The sequence below is a fragment of the Brassica napus genome, chromosome C1, assembly GCF_020379485.1.
Source record: "Brassica napus cultivar Da-Ae chromosome C1, Da-Ae, whole genome shotgun sequence".
Taxonomy (NCBI): Eukaryota; Viridiplantae; Streptophyta; class Magnoliopsida; order Brassicales; family Brassicaceae; genus Brassica; species Brassica napus.
The window spans coordinates 50,735,119-50,754,881 of record NC_063444.1 but is presented as its reverse complement, the minus strand read 5'-3'; the positions used below and the strand labels follow the sequence as shown (position 1 = coordinate 50,754,881).

Genomic DNA, 19,763 nt, shown 5'->3' with positions numbered 1-19,763 from the left:
TTAAAATCTGGTTAAATTAGTCGGTCGGGCCGACCATTGACCCAGTAAATGTCCGGTCCGGTCAAAACATTGATTTTTACCGACAGAACATCCGAAACTACCCTTAACTTCCCGCACTCATTCTCTCCCCTTCTCAAAGGGGATGAAAGTTGCCCTAATTTATAGTGTCGATAGTGCTGCAAAGGTCTTACATTTTCAGTCTCTGTCTTGGTCTCAGTCTCTGCTACCTAGGTAAGTGTCCAAGTTAAAACTCAAACCTTTTGGTCGTGTTTCAGAATCAACTTGCTCTGTCTGGTTTCTTAACCGGTGTTGTTGTCTTTGAGCTGTTTGGTAAAATTGATTTTTAATTAGGAACGTTTTGTGTGAGTTTACTGCAGTGAAAAATGGATCTCTTGAGCGCTCTACCAGACGATGTCCGTTCTCACATACTATCTTTCCTCACCACAAAGGAAGCCGCTCTGACCTCTGTCCTCTCCAAGAAATGGCGTTACATGTTCACACGTGTCCCCGTGCTCGACGTCGACGACTCTGACTTTCTCCATCCGTGGATCTTCATGGCCTTTGTGGACCGCGTGTTGTCTCTCCAGGGTGACTCTCCCATCGAGAGATTCACCTTGAAGTGCGAAGACGGTGTTGATCCGGAACGTGTTAACGGTTGGATATGCAACGCGCTGCGACGTGGCGTCTCGGAGCTTGATCTCTCCATTAACTTCGAGGACGAAGACTATCTTCTCCCTCGAGAGATGTTTGTGAGTAAATCGCTCGTGAAGCTGAAGCTAACGAGCGAGTTTGGTCTTCATTGGTGTACTGGACCTGACGCCACTTTCTTACCAATGCTTAAGACTCTTCACATTGCCTCGGAGATGATAAACATGGATTGTGATGTCAAGATGGAGAAGTTTCTGGCTTGCTTCCCTGTGCTTGAGGAAGCAGAGATGACAAGCATGGACTGGATCGATCCGGTTGATACTGTGTTTAGTCCAACTCTCAAGAAGCTAACGGTTCACACCACGGGCATGAAAACCATTCAGAACCCAAAGAGCATCTCTTTCGACACTCCAAGCCTGCTCTTCTTAGCTTACTCTGATTATGCTGCAGAGGACTATCCACTAGTTAAACTGAACAACGTAGCAGTGGCTAGAATCGCGCTTTCGTTGACTGAAGATCAAACCAGGAGAATGAGAGCGCCACGTAAGGATTTGTCAGAAGGTGATGTTGTTCTACAGTTTGGTAATGCGGTCAAGCTCATGAATGGCTTACAAAATGTTAAGGAGCTTCACTTGCATCCTGATACTCTTGAGGTTTGTTCTCTTCTATCTGGTCTAGTTGCTTAAACAGTAATTGCAAAATGTCTAGTTATGTTTTTTCTTTCATGTTTTCAGGTGCTTTCTCAATGCTGTGAATCAATGCCTGTGTTCAACAACCTCAAGATGTTAATCATTACAAGTGACGAGGATAGAGGATGGCAAGCAATGCCAGCTCTCCTAAGGAACTGTCCTCAGCTAGAGTTTCTACTCATTAAGGTGAAATTATATTTTTAAAAAAACCATGAAAAATGTGTTGAATTACTTAACAATATAAACCTTATTATCTTCTTGTATTTGTAGGGTCTGGTGCACCATGTGACAAACCAATGCGGTGACGCTTGTGACTGCATCCACAAGAAGCACAAAGGACGTTCGCTTAAATCGTGTCCGGTGAAAATGTTTGTGATCAGAGGGTTTACGGGGACGATGAAAGAGATTAACATGATAGAGCATTTCTTGGATTATTTTCCTTGTTTGAAGGAGATGAATATCTATGTCGAAGAAGATGTTCCTACGCCGCTTAAGTACGACCGTCGATTTACTGAACGTGTCTTGGAGATGATAGAAGAGTTCGACTACTCGTACAATTGCAGTGTTCAGCTCCTTTATGAGTGAAGTGGACTGCACAACGAAGACTCTGAGATGATCACCAAGGTAGATGCCTAACAAAGTTTACTCAAATCTCTTGTGCTTCTAGTGACTCTAGTCTCTTCTTGGAAGTTTTCTTATTGCTTAAAGTTTCCTTTGGGATGATTCCTACCTCTTTGGTAACGTCTTTGTTCCCATATCAACTGTTTTACCGGTTTAGCTTCCCGGTTTACTCATTTATTTCTTCTTTTAAGACCAAACATCTTCATGCACAGTGGAAACTGTTTTGAGGTTTTTTTTTGTGATTAATATACTTCATTTTGTTTCGTGCAGAGAGGATGGATCTTGCAGCACACTGCTAGCTCTAGGGACGTTTATTTAGTTTTTCCTTATGCTTGCTTAGTTTAATGTCGACAGAAACTGCGTGATGATGTTTTAAAACTTGGTTTGTCTGCATTTTGGTTCGACCAAGACGTTTAATGGTTTGATTTGCTCGGTTCAAGATTTCATAATCGGATTATAAAATGAAATAAAAAACATTCGGAATATACGTGTGTACGCGTGCCATAAGCATATTTTCGTTTATTATATGGTTTTGTTTTTTTTTAAGTATTCTTAAGAACAATAATTAAAGGTGTTTACTTGCGCCCGTTACAACATGCGTGATTGACGTTTTTGATGGACGGTGTGTATAACAAAGCACACACGTTAAAACCAACCCAACATTTCTTATGCGACCATCATTTCACTTGCGTAATACCCAAAACACCCTCAGCTTCCGCGTTACTTTATTAAATTTCACAAATTACATAATCCCGTCGAACGCGTTACTTATATCAATACTATTAAATTAGGAACATGACCTATTGATATATGTTTAGTCCAACTTAAAATATAACTGCATCTAATTGATTATCTAAATATATGATATAACCACCTTGATAAAATAATTTATAACTTCTACTTTCATTCCAAAATTTTTGGATCCAATTATGTCATATACGAATGTTACTAATAGAATAATTTTGTAACTACTTCTCAGATCAGAGTGATCCACTACTTTCAATATTACAAATTGTCGACGATGAAGTCCAATAAATAAATATTATGTCATTTGGAAACAGTAATATTGATACTATACTTTAATAAATATTATTTTCACCACACAAATTAATGGGAATGAACTAAGGTTTAATTAATGTTTTAAACACAGTCTAGATGTTGAATCTAATTATTTTCCGGTCATTGAGTTATTAGATTGAGGGCATAACTGGTTCAAACGCAGCGTTACGGTTGCGAGAGTTTGCGGATGCGGGTGGTTACGGTTACTAGCGGGTTTAAGAGATTTGTACAACTGGTTATGCGGTTAGAAATTGGTGCGTTTGCGGGATACTTAAGACTGGTTAACTGTCAAATGCAACAGCAGTTAAATAATAAATTAACAATATTTATATTTTATAAAATTATAAAAATATCAAAAATCATAATATTATAATAGATATACAAACTATATTTAGAAAGTTATGGTATAATTTTTTTTAAATAAAAGAAAATATTTTTATTTAAAAATTTTATAATATTAATTCAAATATAATAGATATATTTTAGTATTTTTATAATTCCAATTTAATTTTTTATTGAATAATTTAATTTTTGTATTTATATTGTTTTAAGAAAAAGAAAAAAAATAAGTATCCTCCTGCAACTGTCCGCAACCGCAAACGCTACCTGGAACCAGCTTTTGAATTTATGAGGTTTGGAGCGGTTCAAAGCAATTTAAAGCGGTTTGAGTGATTGTTGTAAAACGCCAACAACCGTTACCAACTGCAAAAGTTGCGTTTGCGGGTGGTAGCGGGGAAACCAGTCATACCCTCACTGTAGATGACTATGTCAGTTTTTAATTTATTTTAAAATATAATTATAAATATATTAATATTAAAAATAAAAGAAAATCCCATGTTTAAAAACATAGTAAATTTTTAATTTTCAAATTATTTCTTTTTTATTTCACATAAAAATATAATTTAAACAAATTTTATAACAAATTAAATTTTAAATTTTAAAAATGATAATTTAAACAAAATTAGATTATATATCAATCACCCATAAGCTCTCCCATAAGTTCAACATGCATGCTCTGGTTTTAGCAGTTTTTGTGGGTTATCAAGTTCTTAATTGATGGATATTTTTTGAAACACAAACCGGATTCAAAAATAAAAACAACAAATGACATATAAATTTTATAATACATGAACAAATACTTAAATTTAACATAAAATTACTTATGTTTAAATCTTTGGTTAAAACCCCAATAAATATTTCAAATATCTACAGTATTTTAAGCATTTTGGATTACCGTTGCCGCTTTAATGGGTTTGTGTACAAAACTCTGGAGCCACAACCTTATTTTAAATTATGATTATAGTTTTTCGGTTGTATCTAAAACTAAATTTCTTGAAATAATACGGAAAAATTGAAACAAAAGATATACCCGCCCTTTAAAGGGCGGGTCAAAATCTAGTTAAAAATTAAAAGAATAAATAGAATGTCTTAATTCTCTCCACCTTGTCCGAAAACCTCAAACTCAAAAAGAGAATACCAAAAGGTTATTAAAAAAACGGCTTTTTTTCTCCCGCCGGCGTTTTGACAGTCGTCGTCACTGTTACCGTCTTGAAACAATACTACTTCAATTAAAAAGTTCAAAGAGCAGAGAGATCTTTGTATCTTCTTTCATTCTCATCTCTTCTTCTCCTTTCTCCAATTATTTTACACAAATAATATTTTAATTTATGTAAGATCTCCCCGAATAAAAAAATGAGGCAATGGTTGCCATCATAACGTGTATCAGTAGTAGTGCCGATGTATTTGGTCTCACGACCCCTTCCTCTTCTTCTCCTCCTCCTTCCGTAACCAATTTGCGCAACACGACCACATGTGACTTCGTCTGTCAGAAAAAAATCTCTTTAATTAAAAAGCGTTTTACTTCTTCCAAACATCTGCGGAAGATCTGAAGCTCAACTTTCCTCTGTTACGGTCTCTCAGGTAACAACATAACATCGTCCACGGTTCATTGTAATGTCAAAAGTTTGAAATTTAAGCTTAGTGATGTTATAGATTTTTCCCTCTTTAGCTGCTTCAGATTTAAAGATTCTCTTCCTTTTTTTGTTGGGGGTAAAAAGACAATGATCATTGTCTTTTTCGTTGTATTTATTATATAATTTATGATAAGATCTTCTTCTTGTCTAGATCTATTGATGATCTTTATCTGATCTATGACAATGACTTGATGATTTGTCCTTTTAATCTCTCTCAGGGATCTGCCGGCTACAAAAGTCCGGTGGATATTTAATATAATCACTAGACGACGATCATGGCGTCTAATAACCATTTCACCAACAGTCGATCCAACCTCTCAACAAACTCCGACGCCGCCGAAGCCGCAAGAAACCACCAGCAGCCGCCCGGCGTGACATTCGCTCGGAGAACTTCCTCCGGACGCTACGTCAACTACTCGAGAGATGATCTCGACAGCGAACTCGGAAGCGTCGATTTCACAAACTACACGGTCCACATCCCACCGACTCCAGACAACCAGCCCATGGACCCTTCCATCTCCCAAAAGGTCGAGGAGCAGTACGTGTCAAGCTCCTTGTTCACGGGAGGTTTCAACAGCTTGACGCGCGCTCATCTCATGGACAAAGTGATCGACTCCGAGACGAATCATCCGCAGATGGCGGGGGCTAAAGGGTCCTCTTGCGCTATCCCTGGTTGTGATGTGAAGGTGATGAGTGACGAGAGGGGCCAAGATCTTTTGCCTTGTGAGTGTGATTTCAAGATTTGTAGAGATTGCTTTGTGGACGCTGTGAAGACAGGAGGTGGGATCTGTCCCGGGTGTAAGGAGCCTTACAGGAACACGGATCTAACAGACTTGGCTGAGAACAATAACAAGGGGCAGCAGCAAAGGCCTATGCTTCCTCCACCTTCTTCTGGTGGTGGGTCCAAGATGGAGAGGAGACTGTCGTTGATGAAGTCAACTAAGTCCGGTTTGATGAGGAGTCAAACCGGGGATTTTGATCATAACCGGTGGTTGTTTGAGACTAGTGGGACTTATGGTTACGGTAATGCTTTTTGGACGAAAGATGGGAACTTAGGTAGTGAGAAGGATGGTAGTCACGGTATGGGGCCTCAGGATCTGATGAGCAGACCGTGGAGACCGCTTACTCGGAAGCTCCAGATTCCTGCAGCGGTTATTAGTCCTTACAGGTGAAAAAATGTTTGTTCTAATGTATCCAGTATATCATTATAATTTAGCTAAAAATGTGGTGCTTAGGCGTCCGCCTAGTCGGCAAATCGGACCTAAACAAAGAAACTTTTGTAGAAGGATTTAAAAAAAAAAAAACCGGTTAAGGTGTTAAAAAAAACGGTCTAAGCCTCCGCCTAATCAATAATTCCATATAAGGATTTCTTGAACATTTCAAACTTTTATTGATACATTTTATTTTTCTTGTGCAGGCTTTTGATATTTATAAGGATTGTTGTTCTTGCACTGTTCTTGATGTGGAGGATTAAGCACCAGAACCAAGATGCAATATGGCTATGGGGGATGTCTGTGGTTTGTGAGCTTTGGTTCGCCTTCTCTTGGCTTCTTGATCAGCTTCCGAAGCTGTGTCCCATCAACCGAGCTACTGATCTCAACGTTCTCAAAGAGAAATTCGAAACTCCCACAACGAGCAACCCGACAGGGAAGTCTGATCTCCCTGGACTAGACATGTTTGTATCAACAGCAGATCCGGAGAAAGAGCCTCCTCTCGTCACTTCCAACACCATTTTATCCATCCTAGCTGCCGACTACCCTGTGGAAAAGCTTGCCTGCTATGTCTCAGACGACGGAGGAGCGCTTCTGACGTTTGAAGCCATGGCTGAAGCAGCTAGTTTCGCAAACATATGGGTTCCTTTCTGTCGTAAACACAACATCGAGCCGAGGAATCCGGATTCTTATTTTAGTCTGAAGAGAGATCCTTACAAGAACAAGGTGAAGGCTGATTTCGTGAAGGATAGGAGGAGGGTGAAGCGTGAGTATGATGAGTTTAAGGTTAGGATCAACGGCTTGCCTGACTCTATCAGGCGACGTTCTGATGCTTATCACGCGAGGGAAGAGATTAAGGCCATGAAGGAGCAGAGACAGAACAGAGAGGATGAGATTGTGGAGCCGGTTAAGATTCCTAAAGCTACTTGGATGGCTGATGGTACTCATTGGCCTGGAACTTGGATTAACTCTGCTCCTGATCATTCTCGTAGTGACCATGCTGGTATCATTCAGGTACAATATTTCGGTCCAGTTCAGTTATATCATGTTTCTTTGGTTTGGAACAACTGTATTTAAAACCCGACCCGATGGTTATACCATATTCAACCATGAACCGGTCATGCAGCTGGATTGGATCTAATAACTGGTTGTGACCGGTAGAGGGATCAGATCTCAAAGTTATTGAATCAGATAAAAACTATTGAAACTATAAAAATACATAATTTATATTTATAACGTTTTATATATAATATTTTTATATTTTAATTATGTATCATGTTTACTAAAATTTAAAAAATATATATATTAAAAATATATTAAATAAGGTTATTGAACCAGATTGACCCAGTAAAACCATATTGAACCGTTATCCAAATAATTATTCGGTTAAGCTTACGGTTTTAAAAACATTGGTCTGGAACATTCAGTTCACTCATAACTGAATTGAACCGGAGTTTGGTTCCATTGAACAAGAATGTTGATTTGTTTCAGTTCATTTTCTATGTCATCTCTAAGATCAATGATTTTTCAAATTTTTGATAAATGCAGGTGATGTTGAAGCCTCCTAGTGATGAACCACTACATGGAGACTCTGAAGGGTTCTTAGATCTTACAGATGTCGACATTCGTCTTCCTCTTCTGGTCTATGTCTCGCGTGAGAAACGACCAGGTTATGACCACAACAAGAAAGCAGGAGCCATGAATGCATTAGTCCGAGCTTCCGCAATCATGTCCAACGGTCCATTCATACTAAATCTCGACTGTGATCATTACATATACAACTCTCAGGCTTTGAGAGAAGGAATGTGTTTCATGATGGACCGTGGCGGCGACCGCCTTTGCTACGTTCAGTTCCCGCAACGTTTTGAAGGTATTGACCCATCTGATCGGTACGCTAATCACAACACTGTCTTCTTCGATGTCAACATGAGGGCTCTCGACGGTTTGATGGGTCCGGTTTACGTTGGAACGGGTTGTCTCTTCAGAAGAATCGCTTTGTATGGATTCGACCCGCCGCGGTCTAAAGAACACAGTCCTGGATTCTGTAGCTGTTGCTTCCGTCGCAAGAAAAAGAAGAGCCGTGTCGCTGAAGAAAACAGATCATTGAGAATGAGTGGCGGTGGTGGTGACTCGGATGATGATGAAGAGATGAGTCTTTCTTTGGTTCCTAAAAAGTTCGGAAACTCGACGTTCCTTATAGATTCGATCCCTGTCGCCGAGTTCCAAGGCCGTCCGCTCGCCGACCACCCGGCCGTGCAGAACGGACGGCCTCCTGGAGCTCTCACCATCCCTCGCGAGCTTCTCGATGCGTCGACGGTGGCGGAAGCTATAGCAGTCATCTCATGCTGGTACGAAGATAAAACCGAGTGGGGGTCGAGGATCGGTTGGATCTACGGGTCAGTCACTGAAGACGTTGTCACCGGTTATAGGATGCATAACCGTGGCTGGAAGTCAGTTTACTGCGTGACGAAAAGGGATGCATTCCGCGGCACGGCTCCTATAAACTTGACGGATAGGCTTCACCAGGTTCTCCGCTGGGCTACTGGCTCGGTGGAGATCTTCTTCTCGAGGAACAACGCCTTCCTCGCTTCCCCGAGGATGAAGATCCTCCAGAGAATCGCTTACCTTAACGTCGGAATCTATCCTTTCACTTCGATCTTCCTCATCGTCTACTGCTTCCTCCCCGCGCTCTCGCTCTTCTCAGGACAGTTCATAGTCCAAACACTCAACGTCACTTTCCTCATCTACCTTTTGATTATTTCGATTACTCTCTGCTTGCTCGCTCTCCTCGAGATCAAATGGTCAGGAATCTCATTGGAAGAATGGTGGAGAAACGAGCAGTTCTGGCTTATTGGAGGAACAAGCGCTCATTTAGCTGCGGTTATCCAAGGACTGCTCAAAGTGGTGGCTGGAATCGAAATCTCTTTCACGTTGACGTCTAAATCAGGAGGAGACGACGTGGACGACGAGTTTGCGGATCTTTACGTAGTGAAATGGACGTCTCTGATGATCCCACCGATCACGATCATGATGGTGAATCTAATCGCTATCGCGGTCGGGTTTAGCAGGACGATATATAGTGTGATTCCTCAGTGGAGTAAGTTGATAGGAGGAGTGTTTTTCAGCTTCTGGGTGTTGGCTCATCTTTATCCTTTTGCTAAAGGGCTTATGGGGAGAAGAGGAAAGACTCCGACCATTGTTTATGTTTGGTCGGGACTTGTTGCTATCACTATTTCGCTGCTTTGGGTTGCTGTTAACCCACCTGCTGGTTCTACTCAAATTGGAGGATCGTTCACGTTTCCGTGATGAATAGGTTTGGTTTTCTCAAACTCTCTTTGTTTTGAAATATGTATTTGTTGAAATCTCTTTGTAAGAGTCTTTCTTATGTTCAAATGATGCAGAGTCTTACAAGAAGGAGATTGGTCAAGGTCCTCAAGGACATAAAGTATAGTTGTCACGTAAAGCAAGTCAAAAACTAAGAACTTGTCTCATTGTCTATTTTCTTTTTTCTTGCTGGAAAAGGACATTTTTTAATTTGTCTTTTCAAATTTTTGTAATATTTGATTTGTTGGTGGAATCGTTTACGTTGCTACTGGAATATTATATGAAATGAAATGAAATTCATCATATGATTGTTTCTTGATTTTTAATCTCATATACCCCTAATCCAATACACCCTAATCTCTTATACCCCTTAACCCCTAATATCCCTAATCCAATATACCACTAATCCAATACACCGTAATCTCTTGTACCCCTTAACCACCCTAATACCCCTGTTAATATAATAGAACTAATAATTAAAACATGATTATGTATTTTTTGAACTGAAGGATTATATTTGATAATTCAAAGATAATAATTACACATGATTTGTAAAAATTCAGTCAATCATTTGAGATACTTTTAGCTTATGCTTCCTCAAATTTTATACTAAATTTATATTATGTTGATATTTATTATAATATAATTTAAAACTTATTGAAATACATGATAGTGGTCTTTTATAAAAGCCCAAAGGCAACCATCAAGACAAAATAAACCCAATACATTTTAAATGGGCCGGGTTACCAGGTCAAGTATCCAGAAACCAACCCGTCGTAACCTAAACGGATCGGGTTATCGGTTAACCGCCGAAACCCTACGAAAAACCTTGAGAACCTTCTCCAAGATCGTCTTCTCCAAGCCAATCTCTTCCTACATTACACCAATTCTCAAATCCCGAAATAGCATGGCTCAGAAATGTGCGATTGGTTTGATTTCAGCCGTCGCAGCTTCCGTTTCTCTTTCGCAATCGAAAGTCGCTGCTGCTGATGGCCCTTTCACTTTCCCTCCTGCGAATCCCCAGCAGCAGGCTGCTTCTTCTCCGCCGTCGACGGCTGGTGAAGAGTCTTCAGCTCCTCCTCCTCCTCCGAGAGCTCGGAATGATAATCCGAGGACGAGTTCAGGTGGTTTCGATCCGGAGGCGCTGGAGCGTGGAGCTAAGGCATTGAAGGAGATCAACAACTCCTCTTACGCCAAAAATGTAATTTTTTTTTCTTTCTAAAACAATTGAGTTATTATTACCAGATAAGATCTCTTTGTCGGATCTCAGCATTGGTCTCTTTCAGGCTCTGACCGTTGTTGTGTGTGTGTGTGTGTCTGTTTTTATTTTATTTCAGGTGTTTGAGAGTATTAAGCAGCAAGAAGAGACAAAGCAAACTGAGTTTGCAGCCAAGGCGCAAGAGTATAAAGCTATGCAAGCCCAAGCTGAAACCGTAAGATATACTCTCTTTAATAATTATTATCCCGTGTTTTAATATTTAGTATGTTTATATGTATTTGTGTTGTGTTACAATTTACAACTATGTCTACCTAATGGGAATGAGTTAGTGATGTTATATAAAGATTATACTTTTATTATATTAAAGTTTGAAAAACCCTGCTTCTAACATTATAGCCCTTAGTGATCTCTGTGAACACTTAACACGTTGTCTGCATCATCGGCTTAGATGTTTCTGAACAGCATAGTTGTGTGCCTGACATTTTCAACATTATAGCCCTTAGTGATCACTGTGAACACTTTTGTCTGCATCATTTCAATTTTACAGGAGAGACAAAAGGTGATATACGATGAACACAAAAAACTTGCTCAGCACCAAGCGCAGACTAAATCTCAGATGGCTCGTTACGAAGACGATTTAGCAAGAAAGAGGATGCAGGCATGTAATTTCAATCACACTTTTTACAACATTTGGAGCTTCTTTTCTTCATTCTAACAGCTGTTTTTACAGGCTGAGAATGAGTATCACAGAACAAGAAACCAGGAGCTTGTGAAAATGCAAGAAGACTCGGCAATCAGGCAGGAGCAAGCTCGACGAGCTACCGAGGAGCAGATCCAGGCGCAGAGGCGACAGACCGAGAGGGAGAAGGCTGAGATTGAACGCGAGACGATCAAGGTCAAAGCTATAGCTGAAGCTGAAGGAAGAGCCCATGAGGCAAGGCTCGCTGAAGATGTAAACAGGAGAATGCTTGTTGATCGTGCAAATGCAGAGAGGGAGAAATGGGTTGCTGCCATTAACACCACATTCGACCATATCGGAGGTGCGAGATTTAGTTCCATACATGATGTCTCTCTTGTCTAGACAAGAGTTAGTAGACCTTGATGCAATAGTAGTACATGAAGTAGTGGTTGAAATAGATATAATCTGTACATTCATTAGCATGTGGAAGTTGTTATTGTTTGAACACTTTACTCTTTCTTCCTAGGTGGGTTGCGTGCAATTCTAACCGATCAGAATAAACTGGTTGTTGCTGTTGGGGGTGCAACCGCTCTTGCAGCTGGAATATACACAACGAGGTAAAGACTAGATATTTTGTCCGTACATTGAGAAATAATATTTGCCATGTCAGTCATTAGTTATACAATATTGAGAATTTGATCTTAGACGACTGCTTGTTGTAGAGAAGGAGCAAAGGTTATATGGAGCTATGTGGACAGAATATTAGGACAACCATCCTTGATCCGAGAATCGTCAAGGGGCAAGTACCCTTGGTCTGGTTCGGTTTCTCGTGTAATGTCCACATTGCGTGGAAAGGGGTCAGCTGCCAGTAATGGAAAAGGGTTTGGTGATGTTATTCTGCATCCTTCCCTGCAGAAGAGAATCGAACACTTAGCTAATGCAACCGCCAACACAAAATCACACCAAGCTCCTTTCCGAAACATGCTTTTCTATGGTCCTCCAGGAACAGGCAAAACAATGGCCGCCAGGGAGCTTGCTCGTAAATCTGTATGTATTCTATTTATGTTTGTTTTAATTTATTGAAAAAAATTGGTATATAAGATAGCTAAATGGATATATAATATATGTAGGGTTTGGATTATGCATTGATGACTGGTGGAGATGTTGCTCCACTTGGATCTCAGGCTGTTACAAAGATTCACCAGCTGTTTGATTGGGGGAAGAAGTCTAAGAGAGGCTTATTGCTCTTCATTGATGAAGCTGATGCATTTTTGTGCGAGTAAGTGTTGTTGCTCAGATCATATCACATGCTCTGTTCATTGTTTTGATGTGTGTTTATGGCAATTTAACAGGAGGAACAAAACATACATGAGTGAAGCTCAAAGAAGTGCACTAAACGCTCTTCTCTTCCGCACGGGTGATCAGTCCAAAGACATTGTCTTAGCACTCGCCACGAACCGACCTGGTGACTTAGACTCAGCCGTGGCTGACCGTGTGGACGAGGTTCTCGAATTCCCCTTACCAGGAGAAGAAGAGCGGTTCAAGCTTCTAAGCTTGTATCTTGAAAAGTACATAGCTCAGGCTGGTCCAAGAAAGCCGGGTTTGTTCGACCGTCTCTTCAAGAAAGAGCAGCAGAAGATCGAGATAAAGAGCGTCACCGAAGAGCTCTTAAAGGAAGCTGCTGCGAAAACTGAAGGGTTTTCAGGGAGAGAGATTGCGAAGCTGATGGCGAGTGTTCAGGCAGCTGTTTATGGTAGTGAAGACTGTGTGTTGGACTCTGTGCTGTTCAGAGAGGTTGTGGATTACAAAGTTGCAGAGCATCAGCAGAGAAGAAAATTGGCTGGAACCGATGCCAAATGAGATTTTTGATGTGTAAGTTAATCAAGTTGGTCTCACCTTCACACTTTTTAAAAGAAGCAAAACGAAAAGAGATTTCAACACTATTGTTACTCCTTTTTGGTCAAGGAGAGAGGTCTTGTTGTACCCTTGTGTTACAGTTTAAGTTAATTTGCTTTTAGCATAGCTTAAATTATTGTACTAATAAAAATCGAGATTTTGTCGACACTAATATTTTTTTTTCCAAGAGGAAACAAGCTCGACACTGGTTATATAGCAAATTCTCGGTGACATGTAAAAGACAGTGAGGTCAGACATAATCAAAGATTGATCGAATCCTTTATTAGATATGAATATCTGAAGATGTCGGAGCATCACACAAACTTGACAATGCAATAAAAAGGAGAAGAAATAGAGACTGGGGATTTTTCTTGATTTTCAGAATGTTGCTCTTAGTGATGATGATCTTGAACATAGCGAAGGCCACAGTACTTGCAGACGGCAGGCTCGTGTAGGTCGAGGCAAATGAACTCAATTGGATGACCTAGTGCTGGATTGGTGTCTGCAATGTTAATTAAATCAACTTCCAGTTTGGTATAATCACAAAATCAAAATATCTTTAGGCCACTGATGTGAAGAGGAAACAAACCTCCTTCACAAGCAGCAGTCCTTCCTTTGACTTTGATAGGTGGGACCTCGTTGATCAGTTCCATTGGTGACTTCTTGCTTAAATCCTGTTACAGATTAACTTCTTCAGCCACGTTATTGCAAAACCACCAAGGAAGTGATTAAGTAACAAACTAAAGAACCAATACAAAACTGTTAACTAACAAAGAGAAGTGACACACCGCTAAAGGAGATAATTCAAACGAAACTATTGACTACCAAACACAGAGCTAAACTGTAAACTAACATGGGTAAAAAAATTCAAGATCACAGGATTCATCAGTATTCAGTAGGCTATTATTAAGCTAATGGTTGTGATGATTGGTTATGCCATGCAATGCAATCATTGAATTTTCACTTATTACACCCGGGGTCAGATTGCAATAGCAAATACATATATTATAAGCTGATGCCCACAACAATAAGCCATCAAAGATAGTACACCATGAAGATGATCAAAGAAGCATGAGAACATTTATCTACTTCATACTAAAGAAGCATGAACCAATACAAAACTGTTAACTAACAAAGAGAAGTGACACACAGCTAAAGGAGAGAACTCAAACTAAGCTATTGACTATCAAACACAGAGCTAAACTGTAAACTAACATGGGTAAAATCTTCAAGCTCACGGGATCCATCAGTAGGCGCTATATTAAGCTAACGATTGTGATGATTGGTTACGCCATGCAAATATGCAATGCAATCATTCAATTATTTTTTTCACTCATTAGCCTCGGGAGATGCAGAATCAATTCACAATAGCAAATACATATATTATAAGCTGATGCCCACAACAATAAGCCATCAAAGATAGTAAGTACACCAAGAAGATGAACAAAGAAGCATGAGAACATTCACCTACTTCATACTAAACCTATCTAAAGTGCCTACTCTTATTCTCTGCCCTCAGCCCTATTGGCTAATTTATTTATTGGTCTATTAAAAGGCACAAAAGAAGAACTTGCACATAGTATTTTTAATTCCCTCAAGAACATATTCTCAATATTCAAAAAAAAAATTAAAAATCATCTGAGCAGATTCAACGAAGATGTTATGCCTCAGTGAATTCTCAAACTCACTAAAGACAATTAGCGAAAAATGATAGCTACCCTGTGATCTCTACAATCCAATTACAATCCAGTAAACACAGTTCCACGAATCCAGAAACCTTGAAGCAAAAACGAATCGATTACTCTATGAGATGAGCAAATCGCGATCTAATCTTCATCGGTGATATCAACGATTCACACAAATGAGGCGGTTAGGGAGAGAAAGGAAGATGTACGTACCTGCATCCATTTTTTGGTGTGGTTTCCGACTAGATCGTCTGTTGGCTCGCCGAGCTGGGTGGTAACCGGTGCACTGAAGTGCCTCCTCGTCGATGGAAGAATCTGCGATCGGATTAGGGCTTTCACGAGCTTCGACGCCATCTTTTTTTCTCGCTTCTCTACCAAAAAAAAGAAAATCAGAGGAAGAAGTCTCCTTGCAAAGGGGGAGAGAGAGAGAGAGAGTGATTCGTTTCAAAGCGGAACCAGCAACAACGAATTGGGCTTTAGTTATACACTATGGCCCATAAATTTTATAAAGGCCCATTTACATTTATTTAAGTCCAGATATTGTATATCTTTCAGTGAACTTGGTTATATAAGAGTTCTGGTTTAGCCGGTTTTCTTTGGTAACCAATTTTTGTTTGATTTTCTATCAAATGTTCTCAATGTCAAAGGAAATATTTAAGAGTTGGTTTATTTTCAATTTCATATCTCATATCTTACTAAAGAAAAATATTGTTGTTTCTATGGACAATCACAACAAAAATACACAAAAAGAACAAGGTGCAACAGAACAAAAAATAGATGGGTGGCTTTTTGCATTATAGATAACATATTAAGAACATATTTAAATTTTAAAAGTTGGTCAACAACGCACCAAAACGTTTACCGCGCGAGGCTGCACTCACCAATTCCGCGGTAAAATGGCTACGCCCACTTGAGTTTGCTGCGTTTGCCATTCAGAGCCTCAAGAAATGAAGCATCATCAGTGAAAACGGAGCTAAGATGAGGAAGACCTTTTTTTAGAGACATTTGGCTTCAATCTCTTCAAGAGTGAGACCCTTTGTCTCAGGCACAATGAAGTATATGAAGAAAAGAGACAGTACACATATCACTCCAAATCCAAAGAACAATACTCCTGCTCCAAACAGCTCCTGCATAAAACAAAAACCTCTAGTTAGCATAAAGGATTGTACCTCAGGAACAATCTTTGAGTTGGTTAGCTAGGAGCTAAATGGGGAACCTCTAGTGAAAAATGTTATTCCAAAGTTACAGCTACGTTGTACTGCAAGAATATATATACTGAGGAGTTTCTTGGTTCTGGAATGTTTACCTTTAAAGGTGAGAAAGCGAATGTGACAAGTGCGTTTGTGCCGAAATTCACAAGCACTGCTATGCTGATTCCTCTACCTCTTAATTTTAAAGGAAATATCTCTGAAATCATCAACCAACCAATAGGCCCAAAGGATAGCTGTGCAAGAATGAGGACAAATCTTATGAGATCACAATTTTTTTTAAGAATATAAAGTTATCAACAACTTAAACGTTGCTAGAAATGGAACTTTGATCAGAAAAAAATGTGAAAAAGTTTAACCTGATAGCAGCCTACATATAGTAGCAATGCAACAACCGCAACAGCTGGTACAGTATTATAAAAGATGTAGTAGGACCCCAGGAGGAACAAGGAGATCACCTGTTACACAAACAATTACGTTTCATGTCTCATGTAATAGATACGACAAAGAAAAGAGAGGAAAGAGTGAAGAGGCCAGAGGACAAACCATGCCACTAACACCACCAAAAAGTAAAGGCCTCCTTCCAAGTTTGTCAATCACTATAACAGCAACTCCAGTCATAACCAACTGCAAACAGTAAAGTACCACGTTAAAGTCTTCAAAAGGAAACATATAAAACACCTTTGCTGCAGAAAAACTAGTTCACAAGAATAAACCAGTTTTAACCAGAGAATGTACTACAAAGCATATCAATACCTTCAATAGACCGAGTAGAATTGAGATCCTAGTTGCATCAGTTGCAGCAGAGAAGCCAGCAGTCTAAAACATGTAATGTTAGTGGTACAAATCAATAAGTTATCTTACTTAAAAATAAAAAGAGAACATATAGTATAGAGAATGAAAAGAGAACCTGTAGTATTGATGGTGCATAGTAAAGTACACTTGGTTGCCCAGTGATCTGTAACCATTTGAAAAAAAACATATATTAGCTATCACTCTTTCTCCTAAGGACATTTAATGAATCGACTCCACCAACCTGTTGTAACAAGACTAAACCTCCTGCTATAGTGAGAGCCTTCAAGCACTTTCCTTGAAATATTTCACCAAGCGTAGCTTCTTTACCCTCGCCCACAGAGGAAAGCTCAGCCAAGATCTCGTCCACTTGTTCAACAGCTGAGTCAACAACAACAGACCCTCTAAGGCGGCGAAGAGACCTGATCGCAGCCTGTTGAAGGCTCTCCACGTTCCCTTTCCCCTGGAGAGAGCGCAGTAAAAGCCACCTAGGGGAAGCTGGTAGCCAACACATTCCAATCCCCATGATAACTGGCACAGGGATGATCGTTGCGTACATGTAACGCCACCCAGATATAACAGTAACCCAGAGGCTACCGATCCCATAACCTCCCTTCAAAAATTACCATGTGTCAGTTTCATTCTGTAACTTCAAAACTGAGCAATAAATTTTTGATATCCAAAGAGCCTTTGAGAACTTACAACCATACCAATGACGGTTGAGAACTCCTTTAGTGATATCATCCTTCCACGTATCTGACTTGGTGAAGTCTCCGCAATGTACATTGGAGCTGCGTGCATTGTCTACAATATATAAGAACATATCAGCTTTCAAAGTTAACGAAAAGGCCTAAGGAGTGTACTCTAAAGCTGCATGGATCTCATAGAAAAAAACATCTTAATCTGAATCAAACAAAGAGCCAATATATATATAAAATTAAACGACTGAATCAAACATTACCAGTCCAATCCCAACGCCATACATAAGGCGTCCAATTATCAGGACAGAGAAGACAGGTGCTAGTGAAGTCACAATGGCTCCAACAAGATACAAGAATGCAGCCAAGATCAGCTCCTTTCTTCTTCCTTGGAAACATTAATTCAATTTCATTCAGATGGAGATGCTGCTATGTCACAAGATAAGTAAATTAGATAGAAAGCAAACCTATAGTGTCGGCAATACTAAATGCCACAATGGATCCAATTAAGGCACCGTACAGTGAGCCACTAGTCTGCACAAACGTTTAATAATATTGTAAGCAAAATGTATTTGGACCACAGCTCCTATAAGGAGAGAAACAATAACAAAAATTTAATGCAATAGCCAACATGTGGAAGAACCAAGAAAGGTCAAAACTCACAATGATACCAACATCCACTGGAGACAAGGTGTACCATGAGATCCCACTTAGCGTAGGAGACTGTACAGTTAGGCAAAAAAAAACAGAGTAATTAACAGAACTGTGAACGGCTTAGACAAGTTATTCAAATACATATGCAGTAGAAATTCAAGAGTACACAGTCATTTTAGGCCAAGGTTAAGGCATTACCTTAATAGAAATAATAGCACAAGAAGTAGCACCAATCTCGTAACCAAAAAGCAAAGCTCCAAGAGCTGGAAAGAGAAACCTGTGCAATAAATGTTTACTTAGTATGCTTTCAGACATAGATCATGTGCAAACCAAACACTTGCTTTTTTAGCAGAAACATTGGCAATAATCTGTGAATAGCAACCACAATCTTTCAGGGACCACTGTATTAATGACTACCTAACATTAACAAAGGAAAAGGACAAAAAAGAACTCACGGAGGAATGGCTGCAAGAACAGAGTAGTCTTCTGGGCTGTGGTGATTCTCCTTAATCAGAGGCTCTTTGACCGAGCTAATCCCACCTGAAGATGAATCACCAACCTAGACAAGAACACCAGTTTCAGATACATGATTTAATAATATTCATTTTTATTCAAAATCAATAAGGCTAAGGTCTAATCTCATGCTTACAAATTTACATCCCAGTTAAGCCAAGTTGCACTTATTACATGGAGATTCAAACTAATTTTCAAAACTCAAAGAAGAAAAATCTAGTATAATTTTTTTTGTCGGTGAACGGAGAAAACTAGAGAGAATATCAAACGAAGATGTGTGAAAGAGAAGTTTGAGACCTGTCCAAGAGAAGCGATCGATTGCTTCTCGGAATCAAACACCATGGCTGCGGCAGGGAGACAGAGATAGAGGAACTCGCTCTCTGGGTTTGTACAGAGGACTTTTGTCTTTTTGAGCTCAACGAGGTTTGTTTTTGCAGAGGTGAGAATTGTGAGGAAGAGAGAAGACGACCATTTGTGCCAGTGTTATAATAACTGTCAACGGACATTTCAAATTAGGAGGAGGATCACTGTTTACTCTCACCCGATTAGTTTCCTTTAATACATTGTTTTCTGTGGTCAGAATCTAATTGTTTTTTTTTTGTCTTATGTCTTAACCAGATTAATTTTTTTACAAAACATATTTTATGTGCTATTCAATTTTTTTTTTGTAAAGCCGACAATTAGAATATCCCGTTTTCAAAAAAAATATCTACCTTCGTTTTAATATCTTGGTGCAAGATATTTTTCTTCGTTTTCAGCCATAAATTCTAATTTGGGGTTTTTTATCATATGGAGCATATTCTCATGTTTGTACCACTAGGGCCATTGTAATTTACTTATGTCTGCATAATTTATTTCTGTAATTTACGTTGATTAATATACAAATCTTTAACT

At 39.4% G+C, this 19,763-nt stretch overlaps 5 protein-coding genes across 5 annotated transcripts; 3 read left to right on the top strand and 2 right to left on the bottom strand.

The window, feature by feature from the left end:
- The first annotated feature begins 75 nt into the window (after positions 1 to 75).
- On the top strand, positions 76 to 2,441 carry LOC106432887 (F-box/LRR-repeat protein At3g03030-like). Its single transcript, XM_013873736.3, has 5 exons — positions 76 to 231; positions 378 to 1,301; positions 1,383 to 1,523; positions 1,608 to 1,961; positions 2,229 to 2,441. The coding sequence occupies exons 2-4, from the start codon at positions 384 to 386 to the stop codon at positions 1,920 to 1,922; spliced, it is 1,374 nt and encodes a 457-aa protein (XP_013729190.1). The 5' UTR covers positions 76 to 231; positions 378 to 383; the 3' UTR covers positions 1,923 to 1,961; positions 2,229 to 2,441.
- Positions 2,442 to 4,429: 1,988 nt separating this feature from the next.
- On the top strand, positions 4,430 to 9,828 carry LOC106432842 (cellulose synthase-like protein D3). The gene is made up of 5 exons (XM_048746002.1): positions 4,430 to 4,937; positions 5,209 to 6,158; positions 6,408 to 7,215; positions 7,750 to 9,514; positions 9,603 to 9,828. The coding sequence occupies exons 2-4, from the start codon at positions 5,266 to 5,268 to the stop codon at positions 9,505 to 9,507; spliced, it is 3,459 nt and encodes a 1,152-aa protein (XP_048601959.1). The 5' UTR covers positions 4,430 to 4,937; positions 5,209 to 5,265; the 3' UTR covers positions 9,508 to 9,514; positions 9,603 to 9,828.
- Positions 9,829 to 10,243: 415 nt separating this feature from the next.
- LOC106435808 (ATPase family AAA domain-containing protein 3-like) lies at positions 10,244 to 13,491 on the top strand. Its single transcript, XM_013876734.3, has 8 exons — positions 10,244 to 10,726; positions 10,863 to 10,958; positions 11,292 to 11,402; positions 11,475 to 11,784; positions 11,950 to 12,040; positions 12,146 to 12,470; positions 12,554 to 12,702; positions 12,776 to 13,491. The coding sequence occupies exons 1-8, from the start codon at positions 10,259 to 10,261 to the stop codon at positions 13,281 to 13,283; spliced, it is 2,058 nt and encodes a 685-aa protein (XP_013732188.2). The 5' UTR covers positions 10,244 to 10,258; the 3' UTR covers positions 13,284 to 13,491.
- Positions 13,492 to 13,576: 85 nt separating this feature from the next.
- Positions 13,577 to 15,467, bottom strand: LOC106432843 (NADH dehydrogenase [ubiquinone] iron-sulfur protein 6, mitochondrial). Its single transcript, XM_048746007.1, has 3 exons — positions 15,218 to 15,467; positions 13,909 to 13,993; positions 13,577 to 13,821 (listed from the first exon to the last, which is right to left on the bottom strand). Exons 1-3 carry the CDS (start codon positions 15,356 to 15,358, stop codon positions 13,712 to 13,714), a joined length of 336 nt encoding a protein of 111 aa, XP_048601964.1. The 5' UTR covers positions 15,359 to 15,467; the 3' UTR covers positions 13,577 to 13,711.
- Positions 15,468 to 15,669: 202 nt separating this feature from the next.
- LOC106432894 (D-xylose-proton symporter-like 1) lies at positions 15,670 to 19,427 on the bottom strand. The gene is made up of 14 exons (XM_048746004.1): positions 19,167 to 19,427; positions 18,812 to 18,915; positions 18,555 to 18,633; positions 18,366 to 18,425; positions 18,170 to 18,236; positions 17,966 to 18,090; positions 17,707 to 17,808; positions 17,249 to 17,617; positions 17,123 to 17,170; positions 16,969 to 17,031; positions 16,759 to 16,839; positions 16,572 to 16,670; positions 16,311 to 16,448; positions 15,670 to 16,131 (listed from the first exon to the last, which is right to left on the bottom strand). The coding sequence occupies exons 1-14, from the start codon at positions 19,209 to 19,211 to the stop codon at positions 16,000 to 16,002; spliced, it is 1,512 nt and encodes a 503-aa protein (XP_048601961.1). The 5' UTR covers positions 19,212 to 19,427; the 3' UTR covers positions 15,670 to 15,999.
- Positions 19,428 to 19,763: the final 336 nt, after the last annotated feature.

What these genes read in the sequence shown, in the direction of transcription:
- LOC106432887 (XM_013873736.3), top strand. Translation starts at nt 384, where the DNA reads ATGGATCTCTTGAGCGCTCTACCAGACGATGTCCGTTCTCACATACTA. An exon ending in TGCATCCTGATACTCTTGAG is followed by an intron (nt 1,302 to 1,382) that starts GTTTGTTCTCTT and finishes TCATGTTTTCAG; the next exon opens with GTGCTTTCTCAATGCTGTGA. An exon ending in TAGAGTTTCTACTCATTAAG is followed by an intron (nt 1,524 to 1,607) that starts GTGAAATTATAT and finishes TTGTATTTGTAG; the next exon opens with GGTCTGGTGCACCATGTGAC.
- LOC106432842 (XM_048746002.1), top strand. Translation starts at nt 5,266, where the DNA reads ATGGCGTCTAATAACCATTTCACCAACAGTCGATCCAACCTCTCAACA. An exon ending in GCGGTTATTAGTCCTTACAG is followed by an intron (nt 6,159 to 6,407) that starts GTGAAAAAATGT and finishes TTTCTTGTGCAG; the next exon opens with GCTTTTGATATTTATAAGGA. An exon ending in ACCATGCTGGTATCATTCAG is followed by an intron (nt 7,216 to 7,749) that starts GTACAATATTTC and finishes TGATAAATGCAG; the next exon opens with GTGATGTTGAAGCCTCCTAG.
- LOC106435808 (XM_013876734.3), top strand. Translation starts at nt 10,259, where the DNA reads ATGGGCCGGGTTACCAGGTCAAGTATCCAGAAACCAACCCGTCGTAAC. An exon ending in TGCAAGCCCAAGCTGAAACC is followed by an intron (nt 10,959 to 11,291) that starts GTAAGATATACT and finishes TCAATTTTACAG; the next exon opens with GAGAGACAAAAGGTGATATA. An exon ending in GCTGGAATATACACAACGAG is followed by an intron (nt 12,041 to 12,145) that starts GTAAAGACTAGA and finishes TGCTTGTTGTAG; the next exon opens with AGAAGGAGCAAAGGTTATAT.
- LOC106432894 (XM_048746004.1), bottom strand. Translation starts at nt 19,211, where the DNA reads ATGGTGTTTGATTCCGAGAAGCAATCGATCGCTTCTCTTGGACAG. An exon ending in ATGGCGTTGGGATTGGACTG is followed by an intron (nt 17,809 to 17,965) that starts GTAATGTTTGAT and finishes TATATATTGTAG; the next exon opens with ACAATGCACGCAGCTCCAAT. An exon ending in ATGCACCATCAATACTACAG is followed by an intron (nt 17,032 to 17,122) that starts GTTCTCTTTTCA and finishes TACATGTTTTAG; the next exon opens with ACTGCTGGCTTCTCTGCTGC.
- LOC106432843 (XM_048746007.1), bottom strand. Translation starts at nt 15,358, where the DNA reads ATGGCGTCGAAGCTCGTGAAAGCCCTAATCCGATCGCAGATTCTTCCA. An exon ending in ACACCAAAAAATGGATGCAG is followed by an intron (nt 13,994 to 15,217) that starts GTACGTACATCT and finishes AATCTGTAACAG; the next exon opens with GATTTAAGCAAGAAGTCACC. An exon ending in GACTGCTGCTTGTGAAGGAG is followed by an intron (nt 13,822 to 13,908) that starts GTTTGTTTCCTC and finishes TTAACATTGCAG; the next exon opens with ACACCAATCCAGCACTAGGT.